The sequence below is a fragment of the Polypterus senegalus genome, chromosome 3 (assembly GCF_016835505.1).
Source record: "Polypterus senegalus isolate Bchr_013 chromosome 3, ASM1683550v1, whole genome shotgun sequence".
Lineage (NCBI taxonomy): Eukaryota > Metazoa > Chordata > Cladistia > Polypteriformes > Polypteridae > Polypterus > Polypterus senegalus.
The window spans coordinates 183,091,695-183,115,129 of NC_053156.1; the positions used below are offsets into that span (position 1 = coordinate 183,091,695).

The 23,435-nt window shown below is 37.5% G+C and overlaps 1 protein-coding gene across 1 annotated transcript in view; it reads left to right on the forward strand.

Moving 5' to 3' along the window:
* Positions 1-22,759, forward strand: part of galnt2 (UDP-N-acetyl-alpha-D-galactosamine:polypeptide N-acetylgalactosaminyltransferase 2) — a 296,051-nt gene extending 273,292 nt beyond the window's left edge. The window contains exons 15-16 of the mRNA XM_039748294.1: positions 7,770-7,889; positions 20,807-22,759. Of these exons, the coding sequence (XP_039604228.1) occupies positions 7,770-7,889; positions 20,807-20,962 (276 nt within the window). The 3' untranslated portion in view covers positions 20,963-22,759. The remainder of the gene's footprint in view (positions 1-7,769; positions 7,890-20,806) is intronic.
* Positions 22,760-23,435: the final 676 nt, after the last annotated feature.

The window sequence follows — 23,435 nt, forward strand, 5'->3', positions numbered from 1 at the left end:
GAAGGAGGATGGCTTTACCAAAACAATTATTGATGGCGAATCGATTATTCATAAAGCTTGAATTGGTGATCTGTTTTTCTGTGTTAACCTCATATTTTTTCATACTTCTTCTCAAACTAAGGTGGTGCGAGGGTAAAATGAATCGGGATGCGCTGATCAATGTAATCGTGTACCAGGAAATCATGCATTGACAAAAGCTCCCCTTTGCTTGTAATGCAAAGTGTGATTAAATGCATTATTTTTAACGTTATGGAGCACATGCATCAAGCTTCTCAGCTGTGCTTGTGCTAAGAAAAGGAAAGATTTTAAAAATAACGTAACACGATTGTCAATGTGACCTTTTGTAAGTAGTGCCTGGAGGATTCAGTGTGTAGAAACTCTAGAGACAGCGTGTGTATTAACTTGTGGATTTTTCTGTGAGTATTTGGTGGCAGTCTGACGAAGTTGCTTCGGAAGACAGCGTTAGCCGCGGAGCTCAGCTCAGAGCAAAATGAGGTGGGAGGGGAGATGATGACGTGACTCCCCACCCGCCTTAACTGTCAATCCCCCACAAACACAATCTCTCGAATTTGCATAAGCACACCCCTTCACCTACAATTTTAACTTAGTTACAAAGTGATCAAAACTCGCTTATATCCTCGTCCTCTCATTAAACTTGTATCCCGCATTACCTGTGGGTATGTGAAACGCCAGCAGTAGCCTGGCTATGAACTTAATTTAAAGTTTAGGTTTACACCTTGCTTTCTTTCCGAGCTGGCAACACTCATGAATATGGTAGTATATGTCACTCGCTCACTTCTTATTGTTTCGCTGCCTTCTCAATTATATAATGCATGTTTTCTTAAGCGCTTTTTGGAGGTCTTCCTGGTTTTCTACGCACTGTGTTGACAGTCAGTTCACGTGATTACGTGGGAGGCGTGATGATGTCACACAAAACTCCGCCCCCCACGTCATTCCAGCTCAACTCCTTTACATTTAATGGAGAAAATTACCTTCCAGTTATGACCATTAGGCGTAGAATTTCGAAATGAAACCTGCCCAACTTTTGTAAGTAAGCTGTAAGGAATGAGCCTGCCAAATTTCAGCCTTCTACCTACACGGGAAGGTGGTGAGTGAGTGAGTGAGTGAGGGAGGGCTTAGCCTTTTATTAGTATAGATATATATATATATGTATATGTGTGTGTAGTACAAATCACAAAACACAAGATATTTAACTAAACTCAAGCAATCCATGATACACAGGTATGCAAAGTATTTTAAATTTAAACTTAAAACATCCTACAGTTGTTGATAACAATGCAGTACCTTGTCAAAGATAAATTCAGAAAGCTGTTCTCAGGATGAAAGGAGTAGTCTTTATTTCATGCTTGGAGCCATGCATTACGGAGAAGGCAATGACTTTATTACAGCTGTTGATAAACAGAGCTGGAGCCAGAATTTTTCAGATTTAACCTTGTATATGCCAGCTGGAAAGTCAATATATACACAATTTTTTTTAAATGTACTATGCATGTCGAGAAGAACCTTTTACCACCTTCCTCAATTCGTGTAAACAGCACTAGCACTCTTACTTAGTCGTCACAAAACTGTATTTTCTTTTTAAAGCCAAGAAACACAACAATTTTTCTTTTTAAATCTTTTTCTCATAGTCTACTTTTGAAAGTCCCTAAAATACGACTGTCAACCACACTACTTGGTAATTTATTTCATGTGTCTATGGTTCTCTGTGTAAAGTAAAACATCCTAATGTTTCTGTGAAATTTACCTTAAACAAGTTTCCAACTGTGTCCCCATGTCCTTGATGAACAAATTTTAATGTAACAGTCTCAATCCACTGTACTCATTTCCTTCATAAGTTTTAACCACTTTTCAGTCATGTCTCCTCTAGGGATGCACCGATATTGATACTGGTATCAGATTTAGATCTGATACCGCATGCACATTGTGTTGATGGAGAACACAAAATGTCAATGATGAGGAAGTTTTCTCATAATTAATGACAAAAAAACAAAGCCTAGCTGTCTGTAAACTGTGAAAGTAAATATAAGAATGAACATGGCGAAATTGCTTCTGGTGGTGTATGACATTAGCCAACATTGCAGCAGACTCCAGCAAGGACAGAAAAAATGTCAAACAGTAACCTGCGGGCAATGATAAAAACAGAAGCTCTTGTCCATTATGATGTTCTTGACGATCAAGCACTGTTGGTTATTAATAACATGGGATTTTGGCACCTCCTAATGTGTTAGAACCCAAGTAAAATATTCAAGATGCACCCACATCACAGAGATCATCTTAACAAGGATGCACGAGTTTGTAAAAAAGCATGTCTGTCAGCTTCGCCACTGACATTTGGAGCAATGGTGTTTGTCCAATGTCAGTCATCACCTTAACTGCACAGTGACAAGATCTGAATTTCGCTCTCCAGCAAGTTATGCTGCATGCAAAGCAGTTTCGGAGCTCCCATTACTGGCCATGCATTAGCAGATGCATTTCAATAAATACTTGGCACTTGGGCCATTCCGAAAAGTTATGTGCACATTGTGGTCTGCGACAGTGCCAAAAATATGATAAAAGACATTGATGACACTGGAGTTCCAAGCTTTTCCCATGTTGCTCATTCACTCTGGCTTGCAGTGGAAGAGGGCATTTTTGCACAGCAAAATGTTGCAGGCGCTCTGACAGTTGGGCGTAAAATAGTTTAGTATTTTAAGCACTTAACATACTCCTACTTAGAGAGCATCACCCACTCTACTCAATCACATTTAACTCATTTAATAGGCCACGTGATGCACTTCAGTTAAGAGCAGCACGTATGGACATGCCTCTGTTTGCTTTCTTCTAGGTCACATACTGTTATTTTTAATGGGGAAATTTAACGGTAAATGTTAAGGTGACTTACTTAAAATTAAGAAAGCCATGAACTTCACGATTTAAAGTGCACCACATATTTTTCACATATTTTATTCATTTGTAAACGTTTTGTTACCTTCTAAGATTTTTGTAATTGAAGAGTTCATTTTGGACACAATAAACGCCTGCTTGTTACCCTGTGTTTTAATCAATTAAATTAAATGCTCAAGGATCACTTAATACACATACTAATCTTGGCAGATCATATAAGAAAATGTTTTCTTTATAGACCTGTTTGCAAAACATGTTTTGTCAGAAAACAGATGCATCGGACACCATGATAGAATACAGTCCGTGCTGCACTTCATTATTGCCTCATAATGGGAAATATTATTGATATAGAGTTTTGTTATTTTCTGTATAATACTGCAAACAAGCACTGAACATAAAGCTTAACGTGTTGGTTACATGCTGGTTTTATGGTTATGTGTAGAGGCATCAGAGGCATCAATATTGATGACTCTGCATTCAAATTGATTATTTTAGTGGAGTAATGTCATTTTTGCTTTTGTCTAAGAAAGATCACATATTTCTCTCCTTATTCATTATTTTAATGTTCCATATACTCAACTAATAAAAATTTGTTCAGTGGAATAAATCCCATTGTCACTCAGATTAAAAGTTAGTGTTTTTTTAATTCAGTTTTATTTTCTCAATCACGCTCACATGGTACAACGAACTTGCCTCTTCCTCTGTTTTCACAAGAGCAGCGATGACCACAGTTAGGGCTGAGGTTGATGCCTGGTCAGAACTATCTGTTGTACCGGCAATGAAGGATACGATACCCTGTGACCGCTGTCAGACTATCATGCAGCATTTGCTCTTTGACAACAAAGACACCCATGCACAACATGTGAAAAACTACAGGATTTGCTGTGATCTCTGACATCTGGCAATGTTTTGTTTAAAACTTTATTTTGAGTTACAACCCAGGGCAACATATTACTGTTGATGAGCAACTGTTTCCAGCCAATGTCCGTTGTCCTTTCTTGCAGTACATTTCAACCAAGCCTGACAAATTTGGCATAATGTTTTGGATTCTGGTAGATTTGGAGACAAAGTACATGTGCAAAGCCACTCCTTATTTAAGAAAAGATTTCAGTCGTCCCATGGAAGAAAGACTTTCCGAGACTGTGGTCATAAATTTATTTCTGGACAAAGGCAGAAGCATAACAACAGACAACTTCTTCACATCCCTTTCACTGGCTAATAGACTGCTATAACAACAACAACATTTATTTATATAGCACATTTTCATACAAAAGAATGTAGCTCAAAGTGCTTTACATAATGAAGAATAGAAAAATAAGAGACACAGTAAGAAAATAAAACAAGTCAACATTAATTAACATAGAATAAGAGTAAGGTCCAGTGGCCAGGGGGGACAGAAAAAAAAAAACGGCCGGAGAAAAAAATAAAATCTGCAGGGATTGCAGGCCATGAGACCGCCCAGTCCCCTCTGGGCAATCTACCTAACATAAATGAAACAGTCCTCTTTGTATTTATGGTTTTCACAGAAGGACTTGATGATGATGATCACGTGGACTTCTGGCTTTTAGTCCATCAATGCTGGGGCATCATGGTGCTTTGAGTAGGTTGGTGGTGGCGCAGGCCGCCATCACAGAGAAACCGGAAAAAGAAACAAGAGAGAGTAGGGGTCAGTACGGATTTTAGAGCCACCATGAATAGTTATTATGATGAATTGAACATACAGAGTATCAGTATTAAGTTAAAATGAAGTTATAAAAAGGCCAAGTTAAAGTAATGTGTTTTCAGCAGTTTTTTAAAGTGCTCTACTGTATTAGCCTGGCGAATTCCTATCGGCAGGCTATTCCAGATTTTAGGTGCATAGCAGCAGAAGGCCGCCTCACCGCTTCTTTTAAGTTTAGCTTTTGGAATTGTAAGGAGACACTCATTTGATGATCATAGATTACGATTTGGAATATAGGGTGTCAGACATTCCGATATATAAGATGGAGTGAGATTATTTAAGGCTTTGTAAACTATAAGAAGAATAACACAACACAGTTCTTCTTGACACCATAAATAAAGTGGGATGGGAACTTTCACCTGCAGCTAAAGTCACTTCAGTATGCGAGCAATTCTCCACGCCAGTGTTTAGATCTAGCAGTGCCATGCTGACAGTGACAGTGTATGTGCCCAAAAAGAGGTCTGCCTGCCTTCTCAGTACCATGCACCATAATGTGGAGATTGGGCAAGATCGGGGAAAAAAAACATGTTCATATGACAACTCATGTTCGAATGACATAGTGTTTTCAAATAACGGCATTTTCATGCATGGATGTGTGTGTGCATGCACAAGAAAGAGCAAGAGAGAAGAGACAGATTTGATATCATTCAAGTGCCTACTGCAATATTAAAAACTTTTTTGCATGTTTTAAAGTAACAACAATATACCAAGAAGACATGACAAGCGTTTGTGTGTCTGCATATCTCCTTTCAGCAATATCTTTTACAGGTAGCAAAACTTTACACTGGCTGTTACAGACTTAAATGAAATGTATGTTTTTATTATGTAATAGTAATAATAACAGCAACTTGTGGTAAAGTGTGCTCTGCAGCTGTTTGGCATTTTAATAAATAATCACAGCATTCACTTCTTTGTATGGGAGGGTGTGGCAGCGTGGCAAGCATTTCCAGTGTGCGATATGGGAGCAGATGGCCCTACACTTAGTGCACAGGTGTAGGATTGTCTGTGACCCTAGTTGACGCCGGGAGCTGCTAATTACCCCATCTGCACCACATCTCCAATATAAAAGGGAAGTGAGAGTAAAGAGAAACGGAACATAAAGGAAATGGAGGTTAAAGGATAGAAAGAAAGCAGGAGCAGTTGTAAACTGTAGCTTAGAGTGGAAGCAGGTAGATGAGAATGGTGCCCTAGGAGGTAGCACATTGTCATTGCTCAGGAGGAAGCATGAGGATCCTCTTGCCGGGTTGTGCCTGTGACTGGCAGTTGTGGGAGGATGGCGCGGTTTCACTGGGTGGAGCTTGGATTGGCAGCGGTGGGCACGGGAACAGGGTCTTGTGGCTCCTCATGGAATGCCATGGATTGGGCTGCGGGGAGACGGGCCAGTTTTGAAGGATGTATGTGCCTGTTGGTGTTGGTCTCTTTGTGCTGCAAAGTCCAAGTAGGGTAAGCCAGAGAGATGTCGGTTTTAAAAGGAAAGCACCAGGGATGAGAATTTTAAAGACTCCTGTGAATTATAACCACAATTTAATGGATTTCCTGACCACTGCACTTTTTGAACTGTTCGAATTTTTTATTTATTTTTTTTTTTTTAAATAAAAGCACTTGCACTTTTCACCATCCCCATGCTAGGTGTGTTTCGTCCTCATCAGTTCATCTCATCTGGTTACATTATCGACAGTGTCGGGTTCAAGAGGCTTACATAAACAAAGAGGGAGCAAGGAACCAAAATCACAGCTTACTACTCTGAACAATAAATGCGGGGAGGACCTGGGCTTAAACATGCAACGTCTTCATTATGAGGCAGCAGTTCTTACCTCTGCACCAGCCAAACAGGCATGTCTAGCTTGTGCAACTGATATTTCGTCTTCAGTTTTTACACATTGACAGCAACATGTACATTGAGTGATTTCTTTTTCTTCAGTTATATTCTTTAATAAAAGTGCACTTTTTGTTATACCTTTTGTGAAAGTGTTTATTCAATATTTGGACTTCAGTCTTCACAAATTATACACTTCACATCAACATATTGTCAATAAGTTTCTGCTTTAGTTATGTGTTCAATATTTCTCACCTCGTATATCCTGTCATCCTTCATTTACCCATATCGTCATAGACCCGGAACATACGTGAAATGTATGTATTCCAAATAATATATTATTTACCCTATACAATTCCAGATACCTCACACCCAGATTTGAGCTTTGGGAATTTTGTGTCTTTCTTCAGCTGTGTCTGTAGAGGATGGGTTAGCAAGCTGCTTAATGCGTGTGCTGATTGACACATTTTCAAAACAAAGACTCTGATGAATAAGTGCAAAGGAATTTAAGGTGGCCTTGCATTACAACTTTATTCGTAGGCTTAAGGGATTCTAGTGTTAAGTATATTGCTATCATTTATGTATATTAAAAATAGCCATGGCCGTAGTACTGACCCCTGTGGAACACCACTCTTAACATCAGCCAATTCTTACCGGATTCCTGGTACCATAACCCTCTACTTCCTGGGTTTGTGCCAGTTTTGCATCCATCTTCCCTCGAAACCCCCTGTATTCCCACATCTTTAGATTAATATCCAACCTGTTATGTGGCACCTTATCGAATGCTTTCTGAAAGTCAAAATAAATAATATTGTATGCTCCACTTTAATCATATCCCTTTATCCTCATAGAATTCCATCATATTGGTAAAACATGACCTTCCTCTTCTGAACCCACACTCACTACTCAGTAAAACCCCTGTTTTTGCCATGTGTTGCTCACTCTTTTCCTTAATGTTTCATTCCTTTAATTTACCTGTGATGCATGTTAAGCTTACTGGCCTTTTTATATAACAGGATAATCTGTACCATTTTCTGGTCCTTCAGAATTTCCCTAGTGTGCAATGATTCCTAAAAATGTGTGTCAAGGGTTTATATATGCACTTGTTAACCTCCTAAAGAAGTCAATGTTAAATATTACATGGTTCTAATGATTTGTTTTATTTCTATCTATTTAATCCAAACAGTACTTCTCCCTCTGCAATTTCTAAATCACTTATTATCTCCTTATTAGTCCCTTTTACTGCTAAGAGAAAAACGTGAGTTTAGATCATCTGTTATTTTACTATCTCTATGTATTATTTCCCCTGTACTTTTTTTTTTTTTCCAGGAGTGGGCTTTGACGAAGGATAAATCAGTGAAACATATGGATCTTTGTTTGACTGTTGTAGACCGAGCAGCTGGCTCTCAAATTAAACTCCAAGGATGCCGTGAAAATGACAGCAGACAAGTAAGTTTTGAAATAAAATATTCTTTTGTGGTCATCATTATCACATGAAAAAAATAAAATTTCTTTTTTGTTGATCCTGTAGAGCTCTTCAACAGTAATGGACGATTAGTTCTTACAAACACAGTAGTTAAATAGTGCTGCTATTAAATGAGCAGACTGCACCTAAATATAAATAGCACCTGAAAACTAACACAGCAATACACAGATCCTATATCTTGTGTTTATGTTGGTAGGTCTGGTATTCCTGGTTTTGACTGATCTAAACCATTTTCCAGACAGCTGTAGAGAGAACAGAGGGAAGGTAGGATAAACAAGTTAGATAAGATCTGTAATCATTTTTTAGTCTGAAAAACTATAAAGAAAGAGGTGGCAACCACTTATTTTGGAGTGCATCCCACTCTCACCATGTTATAGATATTGCCAAGTTAAGCCATGATGGAGAAGTTCAAAACATTTTCAATGACAGACTCCGTGAAAATGGTAATTGATATCTATGACTCTGTAAAGTTCAAGTGTCTCAGAAAGAACAGCCTCTTGTGAGCATTTTTGACAGTTTAGAATACCCAGTAAAGTAGGGATTTTGACATTCTTTTAAAGAAAAGATTACAACACCCTCTTGGACCAAGATTTTATTTGCAAAGTTGACATGATGCTCTGTCTGATTTGACTCAAAAATGCCTATCTGAACAGAGAATATTTAAAGAACATCTTGTATAGATGTATTTGTACATCAGACTGTTTGAATTATATTGCTGTCACATTCCTGAAGTTGTTTGAAAGACTCTTTAAATAAACTTTGATACATCAAAGAGTTGATACATGCTAATAGACAGTTTTCCTTGCATAGAAGAGTTATATTACTACTTTAGAAGAGACCTCTAATGTGCAAAAGCTGTAAACACGTTTCTAGCAAAATGTTATCTACTGTATGAATTACATCAAAAAAATGAAATTATACTGCTTTATTACAATAGTCCTTCCACACTTGTAGCAGATACAATGCAGTGTCATTAATGCAGATGAAACTTCCATGTGAACAAAAGTTATATTGAGAGCTTCAAAAGAAGTGGTAAATACCAATAAAAATACATTAAACAAAGCATGACCTCTTATTTAAAAGTGATAGAAAATTCATATCTCTGAATAACCCTTTTTTATATAAATAATCTGTAAAGAAGTTGCTTTGTCCCTTTTGATAATGCCAGATGCTGAGATAAATTAATTTAATTTGTCTTGTGCACTTTGTATATACAAATACATTTCTAAATGAAATTTTCCTGAGATATCCCGTATCTCTTCAATCCATGGAGACTGCTACAGTATATGTAAGCATATATAAACATGGCCAACAAGAAAGGGGGTCCGAAAGAATCCAAAACTAAAGCTGCACCCAAGCTAAGATCAGCAAGCCCTAGTTCAAGATACGGCCTTTCAGAGACAGCCCTGGATCAGATGGGCGAAGGTACAGACTCCTCGGGACCAGGGTCCACTACATCGTCACCGGCTGAGAGTGAAACGGGGAGCGAATGTACGATCGTGATTGCAGATCTCGATAGCTCGCCGATCGGAGAAGAACACCTGAAACTGGAGAAGGCCTTGTGGTCCGCGGCTTCAATTACTCCACGCGATCCGGGAATAGCGGGGACACCGGCTACAGAAGAGCCTGCCGCTTCACCTAAGGCACAAGAAAGCACAATTGAAATGTCTGAGCTGAAGGTGATGTTCGCTGAGCTTATACAAGATATAAAGAAAAGCGAGAAGGAAAATTAGAAAGCAAGAGCAAAGGCACATGAGAAACTGAGACAGGAATTGTAACAGGAGTTGCAACAAGCAAACGAAACGCTGGGGCTGATGCTGCAATAGGCAAATTAAAGGCTGCGACAAGAAATGCAACTGGAGACAGCGACAGGTGCTGGGTAAAATTGAAACGCTTACTGATCAATTGGAGGATCTCAAGGAGACATTCACGACTAGGATTGAAATAGACGAAAATTTAGCTGCCAGTGCCGAAGAAAAAGCAGAAACTGTCAGCTCCGAATACAAAAAACTCGGAGACAGACTTGCTGCTTTGGAAGATGGAAGCCGAAGGTATAATGTCAGAATTGAAGGTCTGCCTAAGAATCGAGAAAGTCCAAACCCAGTGAAATTCGCAGCTGAACTCTTCTCTAAAATAATCGGGGAGGACTTTAAAGCAGAATCTGAGATAGCAGCGGCTTATCGCGTACATGGATCAAATACTGTTCGATCCAGATCTTTTATTATTCGCTTTGAAAGATTATAATTTAAGATAAAGGTGATGGCACTCGTCAGAGACAAGCAAGATATTATATATGAGAATAACCATAGTCATATCTTCCCTGACTTCTCTCCAGCAACAGCTACTAAACGCGCAGCCTTCTACAACATTAAACAGCAGTTACGGCAAGCCATCGTCAAATACAGCCTCTTGTATCCGGCCAAACTGAAAGTTAAATTGCAAGGTCAATTCTATTTCTTCGCTAGCAAGGAAGAACCAGAAAAGGAATTAAGAAAGCTGATCCCGGGACTATTCTGATACATAATAGTGAGTCATGGCCTTTAATGATATATAGCAAGGACTAATAATCTACTGTCTGATCTTTTTTGTTTAAAATACAGGTTTTTATCATCATATATTCTCATTATTAATTAGTATTACTAGGGCGCTATCTGTCTGTTTTATTGTGCTTAATTACTTTTTTTTTTAATTTTATCTCTACCCTAAACAAGACTGTTCAACATCAAACCCTTGGTTTATGGTTATTGCTATTATTGCATTAAGACTTATTATGCTTATTTTGGACAAATTTCCAACACTATCACCCAGGTTTATTGTCTGGGTGTATTATCTTAATGCACTAAGATTGCTGAAGACTATATACAGTAAATCCTTCTCGATCGCTGGGATTGCATTCCAGTATCCCAACCAACCCCCCCACCCCCCGATAGGTGAAAATCCGCAATGTAGAAACCATATGTTTGTATGGTTGTTTTTATATACAGGGAGTGCAGAATTATTAGGCAAGTTGTATTTTTGAGAATTAATTTTAATATGGAACAAACACAGTGCTATCAGTCAATCCAAAATGTTAATAAACCTGAAACCTGAATGTTTCACAACGGAAATGTGAGTGTGAACATCATCAGGGGAATACATATGTGCGCACAATTATTAGGCAACTATTAGTGTGCAGATTTATTATGCAACTAAAGGAAAAATGAAAATTTTCCCATCTCACTTGTTTATTTTCATCTGTTATAGTGAGAATAATAAACAAACACCTCAAAATTTACAAATAAACATCTTTGACATTTCAAAAAAAATAAATCAATCAATCAATGACCAATATAGCCACCCTTCTTTCCAATAACAGTCATAAGCCTTTCCATTCATGGAGTCTGTCAGTTTCTTGATCTGTTGACGATCAGCTTTTTGTGGAGCAGTGACTACAGCCTCCCAGACACTCTTCAGAGAGGTGTATTGTTTTTCTCCCCCGTAAATCTAGCGTTTAAGAAGTTCTCGATAGGGTTTAGGTCAGATGAGGAAGGGGGGCCATGTCATTATTCCTTCATCTTTAAGGCCTTTACTGGCTGGCCACGCAGTGGAGAACTTCGATGCAAGTGATGGAGCATTGGCCTGCATAAAAATCATGGTCTTTTTCCTGTATCACTGCTTGAAGAAAGTGTCTTTGAAAAACTGGCAGTAGGTTTGGGAGTTGATTTTGAGTTCATCTTCAATGCAAAAAGGTCCAACTAGCTCATCTTTAAAAATACCAGCTCATACCAGTACCCCACCTCCACGTTGGAGTGGAGCTCTGTTCCCATTACTGATCCACAGGTCCATCCATCTGGTCCATCAAGAGTCACTCTCATCTCATTGGTCCACAAAACCTTTGAAAAAAATCTGTCTTCAGATATTTCTTGGCCCAGTTTTGACGTTTCAACTTATGTTTCTTGTTCAGTGGTGGTTGGGTTTCAGCCCTCCTTACCTTGGCCATATCTTTGAGCACTGAACACCTTGTACTTCTGGGCACTCCAGGTAGGTTGCAGCTCTGGAATATGAAAGTACTGGAGAATAATGGGTTCCTGGTAGCTTCACGTTTGATTCTTCTCAAATCTTTGGCAGCTAATTTGCGTCTTTTGTTCTCAACACGTTTTTTGCAACCCTGTTGACTATTTGCAACAAAATGTTTGATGGTTCTGTGATCACACACCAATATCTTAGCAATTCCAAAAGTGCTGCATCCGTCTGAAAGACTTTTTACAATTTTGACTTTTCAGAGTCAGTTAAATCTCTTTTTTGGCCCATTTTGCCTGAGGAAAACTAGCTGCCTAATAATTCTGCACACCTTGATATAGGGTGTTGATCTCCTTAGGCCACACCCTCCCTCATTACACAAATACACATCACCTGACGTACTTAAATCCAATAAGCATTCAAGTTAATACAGCTTGGAGTTGGAATATACGCATTAAAAATGATGATATGGTCAAAATACTCACTTGCCTAATAATTGTGCACACAGTGTATTTTAAGCCCTTATAAACTCTCCCACACTGTTAACATTATTAGAGCCCTCTAGACATGAAATAACACCCTTTAGTCAAAAGTTTAAACTGTGCTCCATGACAAGACATGGCAGTTCTTTATCACAATTTAAAGAATACAAACATATCTTCTCTTCAAAGGAGTGCCGTCAGGAGCAGAGAATGTCAAAGAGAGAGAACGCTCGCTAAGAAAAGCAAACAATAAAAAAATCAATACGTGCTTTTAAGTATGCCGAAGCACCGCGATAAAGCGGCATTTTGTAGAGGAGCGTCCATATCCTCAAGGCAAACAGCCCCTCTGCTCACACCCCCTCTGTCAGGCGCAGAGAATGTCAGAGAGGGTGAGAGAGAGAAAGAAAAGCAAACAATCAAGCACCGCGCGGGAAGCATATCATTGAGGAGTTTTATTTAATATGTAATACATGCTCTGATTGGGTAGCTTCTAAGCCATCCGCCAATAGCGTCCCTTGTATGAAATCAACTGGGCAAACAAACTGAGGAAGCATGTACCATAAATTAAAAGACCCATTGTCCGCAGAAATCTGCGAACAAGCGAAAACTCCGTGATATATATTTAGATATGCTTACATTTAAAATCCGTGATAGAGTGAAGCCGCGAAAGTCGAAGCGCGATATAGCGAGGGATTACTGTATATTTTAAATGCACAATTTTTTTTTTTTCTTTTAGACTATATTGGTAATAGATATCTCTATCTTTTAATCCTAAAACACCGCTGCGTGGGGGCTTGTTTTGCTTTGGACGTGCTCTGTCTCTGGGTATGTCAGAGGACTGGGACTGTGTGAAGTGGGTTCTAGCCTCACTTGGGGAGGCAAAAAGGTAGGGTGGGGTTTAAGGGGGGAGAAAGAGAGCAGGCTTGATCTATACCTAATCTATCCTCTTAATCTTTATAATTATATCTGCCAATGTAATAATAAGGTACATGGCAACAACTCTAGGGGAAATAGGAAATTAAGGCTGACGCTGTCTTGCTTCCAATTAAGACTATAATGACATCAAAAACTCAGAGTCAATGTCTCCATGATGGGACAGTTAATTTCGTTAGCTGGAATGTTAAAGGCTTGAATCAGAAATTAAAGAGAAAGAAAGTACTCTCTCACCTAACAGGTTTAAACGCTAAAATAGTATTTTTACAGGAGACCCACTTACTAAGCAAGGATCAGTTCCGCTGCAAAAGACTGGACTGGCAAATGTTCCATTCTAGTTTTACAAAGAAAACTAGAGGTGTGGGAATTCTCATACATAGAACAGTCCCATTTGTAGCATCAGATGTAGTATTGGATCCTGAAGGAGATATGTAATGGTCATGGGAGACTTATCTAACTGTAAAATGATCTTGATAAATGTTTATGCACCTAATGTTGATGATAAGGAATTTATACAAAATTTATTTGCATCCATTCCCAATCTGAACACTCATAAAGTTATAATGGCTGGGGACTTTAATTGTGTTCTAAATCCACTTTTAGATAGGACTTCTTCCACAGGGGAACGCATCTAACACCGCAAAGATAATTACAAAGTTTATAACTGATCACAACTTATCAGACCCTGGAGGTTTTTAAACCCAAATTCAAGAACATATTCTTTCTACTCACCAGTACATCATTGCTACTCAAGGATTGATTACTTCTTTATAGATAATAACTTCTTGCCTATGATTAAATCTTGTGAATACGATGCTATTGTTATTTCTGACCATGCACCTATGATCTTGGAGCTAAAATTACTAAGCCCCATACACTCACCCCGCAGATGGTGTCTCAACCCGCTTCTATTAGCAGATGAGAATTGTACGAATTTATATCCAAACAAATCAAATTCTTTCTAGAGACAAATACATCCTCCGAGATCTCTGCAGGAATACTCTGGGAAACTCTTAAGGCCTTCTTAAGAGGACAGATTATCTCATATCTTTCCCACAGAAATAAATTCGAAGCCAAGAAAGTAGCAGAGATAAAAGCGAAATTACTAGAATAGATGAAGAACACACCAGACTACCAAAAGAGACTCTATATAGGAAAAGGCAGGCTCTACATTCAGAACTAAACCTCTTGACAACTAAAGAAACTGAACAACTAATTTAGAAATCCAGACACCATTACTATGAACATGGAGAGAAAGCTAATAAGCTTTTAGCTCAACAAATTCACAAGCAAGAAGTGCGCAACGCAATCTCAGTAATCACCAACGCAAACGGAGTTAAAATCGTCAACCACAAAAATATAATGCACACTTTCAGAGACTACTATAAATCCTTATATACTACTGAGTTTAAAGAAGACAATACACAATCTAATGCATTTCTGGATACATTACAAATACCACAAATAGACACTCTTAGTGCGGAGGAACTTGAGAAACCTCTGGCGTTATCAGAATTACTAGATGCTATAAAGTCACTCCAAGGCAGGAAAGCAGCAGGCCCTGATGGCTACCCTGCAGAATTTTACAAGAAATTCTCCGCTCAGCTAGCTCATCTCCTATTAGCAACATTTACAGAAGCCAGAGAAAACCAATCTCTTACTCAGACCTTTCACCAAGCACTAATCACCTTTTTTCCAAAACAATATAAGGACTTATTACAATGTGCATCAATACAGACCAATTTCACTTCTGAATAACGACGTTAAAATACTCTCTAAAATCATAGTAGACACTGAATTAGAATATCAATTAAGACCAATGCAAAAAAAGGATTTTTAGAAATGTTGGCCAACTGAAAGGTATGAACATGAAAAGTATGAGCATGTACAGCACTCAATATTTAGTTGGGGCTCCTTTGGCCTGGATTACTGCCGCAATGTGGCGTGGCATGGAGTCGATCAGTCTGTGGCACTGCTCAGGTGTTATGAGAGCCCATGTTGCTCTGATAGTGGCCTTCAGCTCTTCTGAATTGTTGGGTCTGGTATATTGCATCTTCCTCTTCATAATAAAAAAATCTATGGGGTTAAGGTCAGGCGAGTTTGCTGGCCAATCAAGAACAGGGATACCATGGTCCTTAAACCAGGTACTGGTAGCTTTGGCACTGTGTGCAGGTGCCAGGTCCTGTTGGAAAATGAAATCTGCATCTCCATAAAGTTCATCAGCAGCAGGAAGCATGAAGTGCTCTAAAACTTCCTGGTAGACGGTTGTGTTGACCTTGGACTTCAGAAAACACAATGGACCAACACCAGCAGATGACATGGCACCCCAAACCATCACTGACTGTGGAAACTTTACACTGAACCTCAAGCAACGTGGATTCTGTGCCTCTCCTCTCTTCCTCCAGACTCTGGGACCTTGATTTCCAAAGGAAATGTGAAATTTACTTTCATCAGAGAACATAACTTTGGACCACTCAGCAGCAGTCCAGTCTCTTGTTCAAGAGTGGCTTGACACAAGGAATGTGACAGCTGAAACCCATGTCTTGCATACGTCTGTGCATGGTGGTTTTTGAAGCACTGACTCCAGCTGCAGTCCACTCTTTGTGAATCTCCCCCACAGTTTTGAATGGGTTTTGTTTCACAATCCTCTCCAGGGTGTGGTTATCCCTATTGCTTGTACACTTTTTTCTAAAACATCTTGTCCTTTCCTTCGCCTCTCTATTAATGTGCTTGGACACAGAGCTGTGAACAGCCAGCCTCTTTAGCAATGACCTTTTGTGTCTTGCCCTCCTTGTGCAAGGTGTCAATGGTCGTCTTTTGGACAACTGTCAAGTCAGCAGTCTTCCCCATGATTGTGTAGCCTACAGAACTAGACTGAGAGACCATTTAAAGGCTTTTGCAGGTGTTTTGAGTTAATTAGCTGATTAGAGTGTGGCACCAGGTGCCTTCAATATTGAACCTTTTCACAATATTCTAATTTTCCGAGATACTGAATTTGGGACTTTCATTAGTTGTCATGATATTCTAATTTTATGACCGGCACCTGTATATGTGACATTTTGAAGAAATCATTTTATGACCGGAATAGTATCAATCAGAAAACATCATTGCACTAATGCAATATTATTTGAAAACTAATATGTCCGATCGGGTCTAAATTTTTGCTGACACTGTTAGTTAGGCTCATATCGGTTCCGGGGATGGGGGGTTAGAAAAGAGAGCATGAACGTGACTGGCAGAATAAAAGTGAAAAAAAACTAACTTTTACAAGTACCATAAATGTACACCGGCTGTTACAGACGCATATGAAATGTATGTTTTTATTGTATAATATTAACAGTAAGAGCATCTCACTACTCAAAATGGAGGCGTCTAGGATGAAACCAGCAACCTTTTGATTACCAGTCAGCAGTTCTTATCGCTGCGCCACGAAAGCAGTCGTATAAAGGGCATGTCAGTGTCGCACCCTAACGCAAGTTCTTTTTCTGCAGTTATATTCTTGAATAAAAGCGCATTGTTTTGTTATACTTGTGCCTTTTGTGAAAGTGTTTATTTGATTGTTGGGCTTCAGGCTTCACACATAATACACTTCATCTCCACATTTTGTCATTTATTACTAAAAAATGAAAAATGTTTCTGTTTTAACGGTGTGTTTACATAGATTGTTGTAGACACAGAACACACATGAATTCCTTGTGCTCCCAATAACAATATATTATTTACCCTCTAAAAGTCCGGCACTTCACTCCAAGATAATCAAGGCTTGAGCTGGGAGAACATTTTGCCCTTTCTGCTCCGGTGTTGGGGATGGTGTAGCAGGCTGCTTGCTGCTTATGTTGATCGACACATTTACAAGATAAAAGACACTGACAGAGAGGTGCAAAGGGATGTAAAGTGGACTGGAATTATGAGTTTTTCCGTAGGCTTTCATAATTCTAGTGTTAAGTAACTGGACTATTAAAACTATAAACTTACAAATGACTTTGAATGTGAGCTTATATGCACTCATTGTCACTGAGGAAATATGAATAGATTTGTCAGGGCATTACATCTCATAAGATTAAAGAAGGTGGGCTTATAGCAACTAAATTTTATAAATTAAAGCTTTATAAAAATATTAAATGAACTGTTATCACAAGGAATGTCATTTGATGCCTTGTTCACAAATAATACAATGTAACATGCATAAATAAAAATATTGCATGTAGAATTATGGGATATCAACAGCTTTGTGCCCTTTATATGACTTTGAATATTTGCTAAGTAAGAAATCAGCTTTAATTTATGCCCAAACCTAGCACTCTGTCAAGCTGTATACGTACTTACCCTCTTATCTGAAATACCTGACAGCCATTTGTCCTATTGTTTTTGTTGACCTGAAATAGAAGGAGTAATGTATGTATGTGCAGGAATACCTAAATATTTACTCCAAAATTGAATACTATTATGTCAATTAATGTTTATGTGAAATCTTTGTTGGTGACGTATACAGTAAAATTGTAATTTTGATTTTGTTCTGTATAGAAGGAATAATTAATGGTAGTCTTTTTTTGTATGAAGTGATAAAGTGAAGAAAGGAAGCTGCATTTTGAAGTTTCATAAATAACCTGAAGTATTTGGTTTTAAGTAAATTAGTTTATAGATCACTTGATCCAGAAATGTAACATCAGCAACTTCAATCTTCACACATTATACACTTAATGTCAACATTTTGTCATTAGTACTATAACACACTAAAAGTTTCTGTTTTAGTTATGTGTTCAACCTTTTTCGTAGGCTTAAGGGATTCTAGTGTTAAGGATATTGAGCCACCTCAAAGAGCTATGTAAAGAGCTGTTGTGGTGCTTGGTGCTGATTCTACACTATAAAGGCAACTTCAGAGAATTAATTTGCCAATGTAAATAGAACACATTTCCACTCTTCAGTAAACCCCTTCTACATAACCCTGCTAGCAGTAATTACCTGGATAATGTCTCGTGCTTCTTTGAAAACTCTTCTGCAGCGTCCTTTATCTGGCACTAATTGTAGCTAAATCACTGCGCTTCAGATTTGCATCTTTTTGATGTTTTACAAACATCTTTCTGTTGGTCAGCATATGTGTTTTCTAAACGGGCTGCTTGTTTTGCCACTGTAGTAGTCCTTCTTCTCACAAATATTGCAGTATGATGGTATTTCCATCCAGTAGATGGCAGCAGAATACTGTCCTGAGTGTTAACTTCTGGTGAAACTTGATTGCATAGAATTCAGAGACCAAGTCACTCTCATGGTTAACGCCAAGGCTGTTAAATTGAAATACATTAAACTTTGTAGCAAGTATATTTCTAAACAGAAAAAAAAATATTTGTTTTGAAGAATCTGGTTTTTACTTGCTTGAAGCTCTCATTTTTCTAGATGTCTGTGGGCTCTAATTCCCTTGGTTAGCTACTGGATATGTTGTGTTTATGTTCCCTTCAAAAATCCTCATTGTCCTAAAGTTTCTGTTTAACCTACATATGCCACTATTCTGGTATACATCTGCTTCTTCAGTACACTCTTGTTTGCAGTTGTTTCTTAATATCTGCTTACAGCTAACAAGGCACAGTATGTGCTTTTTACTTTACTTAACCTTCATTAATTCACAATCGGTACACCAATGCAAACTCTTGAGTTTAGTTTTGGCCTAACTAGTTATAAATTATTTTGTGGAGCTTATCTTTTTGTCTTTTTATTTGCATAATTGTCTCCAGGCCTTTAGATTGAAGTAAGTGGCTTATTTGCTGCCTGAATTGGACATTACCCCAGGTGCAGTATTCAATGGACAGTTGATGCTTTCAGACTTCTGGGCAGAACTGCAGCATGTACACACATGACGGAGTTTTCTGTGTTTTGAGCAGGCTGTTATCAAGGCTCAGTGTTTACCATTGTTATGGGTAGAAGTAGTTCAGAACCCTCAGACCTTATTACTGACAATGCATCTACTTCTTTCTAAGCAAATCTATTTATTAAGTATACAAACAAGTACACCTGGTTAGGTCATAAACGTAATAGTGCCATTGAGTGCAGTGTATCAAAAGCTGACCTAAGAAATAGGAGAACATACTGTATATCATTTAACAGTTTGAGCTTCATTCTGTATGATGAACACATCAGAGACAATTTAACCATATGTGGAAATGAAAGGCAATTGAAATGGTTCAGATAAAAGCTTCATGAGCTTTCTTTCATTAGTAACACTTTTGATCAACTCAGTGCTCACTAGTTTCTTTTCTTTTGTAGCAGCAGTTGTGGATTATGTGCTTTGTTAGTAAGAATCATAAAGCAAAGTTTGATGAGGTACCTGTGGTGGACATTTATTGGATTTGTGAGTATCTTGGTGTCTGAGTGATAGTGCAGTGAGGAGCTATAAACAAAGTACACTGGATCGGAGAAATAAAGCTTTTAGCTTGGGAGTAATTGACACAATAATTGCCAGGTTTTTGGTAAATGTTTTGAAAACTGTGATAAAAAGAGCACTGTCAAGTAATGATACACATTTATTCTACATCCACTTTCCAGGACTCCCTTTATTTTGAGACAAATAGTACAAAAGCACAAGTTGTTAACATCATGTACTTTTCGCCAGAGACTGTTTAGTTTTGCCGTTTCTAATGCACAAGAGACTTAGAAGTGAAAAGAAACCTAACAGCTGCTGGACAAATAGGAATGACAAGTGAAAGCCACTGGTTGGAATCTCTCTTTCTGGGTTTATCTTTAATTAATATAGAATGTAAGTCATACAGACTTCTTTGCTTTTATATATAGGTTAAGTTGCAGAGTAATGCCATTGAAATAAAAGCAGTTTTTTTTGATACTCTGAAACAAAACATTGTGCTTAAAATCCAGAAGTCATACTTTCCTTAGTGTCATTTGATGCCAGAAAAATGAACAGATAACACTTGAGAGCTGTGAGGAACAAAGTGCCAACAACCCACATTTGTAAGTAGAGAGCCTTCACCTGTAAAGTTAGGCACACATAGTGCTGCTAGGCATTTTACTGCATTATATTTCATTTGTTGAGCTTTGTGTTTTCTCCAGTGTGTTAAGTGAAGCAATTGCTAAGTAGCTTATGTCCAATTATACAATATGCTGTTGTGTTGGAATCATTATTGGGCATAATGATTTGGTCCAACACTCAGTACATAAAAATGAATATGACCAAAGTTGAAGACTTAATTAACGGACTGAAATTGATGTGCTTCACCATGTTAATCAGTTTCAAACTACTTTGTTTTCCTGTCTGTTTAAATAAATCTGTATCTTGTAGGTGTATGCGTACTTGCTATATAATTATTGATTGGTAAAATTTGTATTTTACCTGAGAACGTGTCACAGTACTCTGCATTTGCTCTCAGTTAACATTGCTATACAAACAAATAAATAAGTATTCTTTTATTTCTTGATTTCAGTTATCTTTAATAAAAATTTCTTCAATTTTTTTTTCTTTGCAGAAATGGGAGCAGACTGAAAATAATTCTAAACTGAGACACGTGGGAAGCAACCTTTGTTTAGACAGCAGAAATGCTCGAAATGGAGGCCTCACTGTGGAAGTCTGCAGCCCGTCTTTATCACAACAGTGGAAATTCACATTGAATTTACAGCAGTAAATATAGGGGAAAGAAAGAACTGAATCAGTAAAATCCAGCACATACTAAAGACAGATATGAGGATGTTTTTTAAGAAGGTGACTACCATCTAACTATATACCTCAGTGTTCCATCTTGGTCCAGTTTGGAAGTAAGAATATGTAGTGATAATATTTCAGTGGAATGAAATACTTGGTTTATTTCACTGGTTTCCTGCGCATTCCTTATGGATACATTTTCTTCTTGTAGAATGTACAAACATTGTATTCCTGGGTCTCTTTCATGTGACCAGTTCCACTGCTGTGGTTATATTTGTGTTGTACATGAACATGGTACACTCGTGCAAAGAGTAAACAATGCAAAACAATCATTTGGCACATTCATTTTGCAAAAGAACACATGTATTTCACGCTGTTTTTCGACCTGCTGGACTTGATCTTGCTATATTTTCCACAATACACACCTGAAACCATCTTTTTTTTTCCTAAATCATATGTATTGAACTGTATTAGCTCTAAAAACTATGTTCATATGAGTTGAAAACCTCAGACACCAAAATGGAACAGCTTTAAAGGCAAGGACTGATGCTGCTGGACCTCAAAGATCTTTAGCACTGAGTGGTAAAGGTTTTCAATATTTAACCAGTCCTTTTGCCCTTTATGGTTACTTGTATTATATTTTTTTTTTGTTTTTTTATTTTAGTATGAAAATCGAGAAACACTAGAAGTGTTATCTGCCATAAAGTCATTCCTTTTTTCATATCCACAAATGAGTTGGTTTTCATTCATATATATTAAGAGTAAAAGGAACATTTAGGTACTGTACTTTAAGTTGTGCATTAAGTGGAAAAATCTCTCCTTTTGAAAGACACAAAATTAAAATAAGCCTGGCATGGATCTAAAGGCAAAGTAGAAATTTTCACTGTTTATCAGATTATCTGTTGACTACTGGGGAAAAGATGTACTGCATATTTGTCTCATTACCTTTTTTATCTGACTATCTGTGGAAGTGACAAGGGTAGTGTGTGAACAAAATCTACAGTAGTTATCTTAACTTGGGATTGCTAACTCCTCTTTGATAATTACAGAGGCTACTGGAGAGATTCTGCAATTTTAAAGTCACACAAGTTGGTGGACTTGCCTTTACAGGCTGTTTTCTTCCAAACAGGTTTAGAAATGGTTCACCCATTGCGATAACATAAAAGGGATTACATTACAGTTGCAGAACTTTATCAAGAATAGATTTATTTATGATGAGACACACATGAATTCAGAACTGAATAAAGAAGGAGCTCTTCATTTACTTGCTTTGGAAGGAAGGGAAAAGTGTTAGGTTAACTTTGAAATCCACCTATTATTTCCAAGTTTTGAATTGAATTAATCCTATATCAGCAACATAAAGTTACCTATACAATGTCAACATAGTTTCATAAAATTTAATAATAGGGATGTATTCTGATAACTTATTTTTTAAGTTATATAAAAATAATTTTTAATTGGATGAATTATTTTCAAAGCACAGAGTGCCAAAGTTATTTACTATTATTATATTTACAATGACAATGCATTTCTACTTGCTGTATGAAGATATACTCACAATAATGTAAAAAAAGTCCCTTTTGTCTTAAATAAAAAAATGTTCATTTTCAATACTTTTTAGTTTTTTTGCAAAGGTACATCAAAGCAAATTATGCTAAGAACTCTAGTGAGATAGTTCTTTCAGGGGAAGAGAATAGCAGAAACAATGATGGCAACCATTTATATACAGCAATGCAAGTTCATTGTAAATGAGTCTACTGTATAAAAAAAAAAAAAAAAAAGCTTGTAATTGTTCAGTGTTTTATAGATTTGGTGCAATTCCATGTTTGAAGGGATAGGAATGGAATTTAAATTAAATAAATATGTTTATACAAACACGACTGTAATTCATTTTCTTCACAAAAAATGTGAGTTCTTGTGGTACAAATGGCTATGTCAACACTGGGTTTCAAATAAGTTTGAAGAAGTTAAAAAAGTATTTCTGCATTCTTATTCAGGTATATTATAAATGATCAAACATACTACAAAAATGGTTGAAAAACCAGTCATATCCATTTTTAATTGATTTGGGAAAGTGTTTAGCTTAATTTTGCATTACTGTGCTCTCTCTTTTTCTTGTGCTTTGACTTTTATTTACTTACCGATAAGATGTTTTCTACATTCCCCAAAATCTGCAGTGTGGAAGAAAAAATATGGTGATTGCTGTGCAAGTGTATGCTTTGCATACATAATTTTGCTAACTGTTTTATGTTGTATAAAAGTGAAGTTACCAGTGTGAATTTTTGGTGCACAAATCATAATAATGCACTTATTATTTTTAATATTTCCTTCAATTTCATGACACAGGTGTTTCCTATCCTAGATAGTACTTGAGTTGCAAAACTCTGGTCCCTTCTGAGCAGCCCCCAGGTAAGATACATAACATGGTGTGTATGGTCTGTGTTAGTACCACTTCC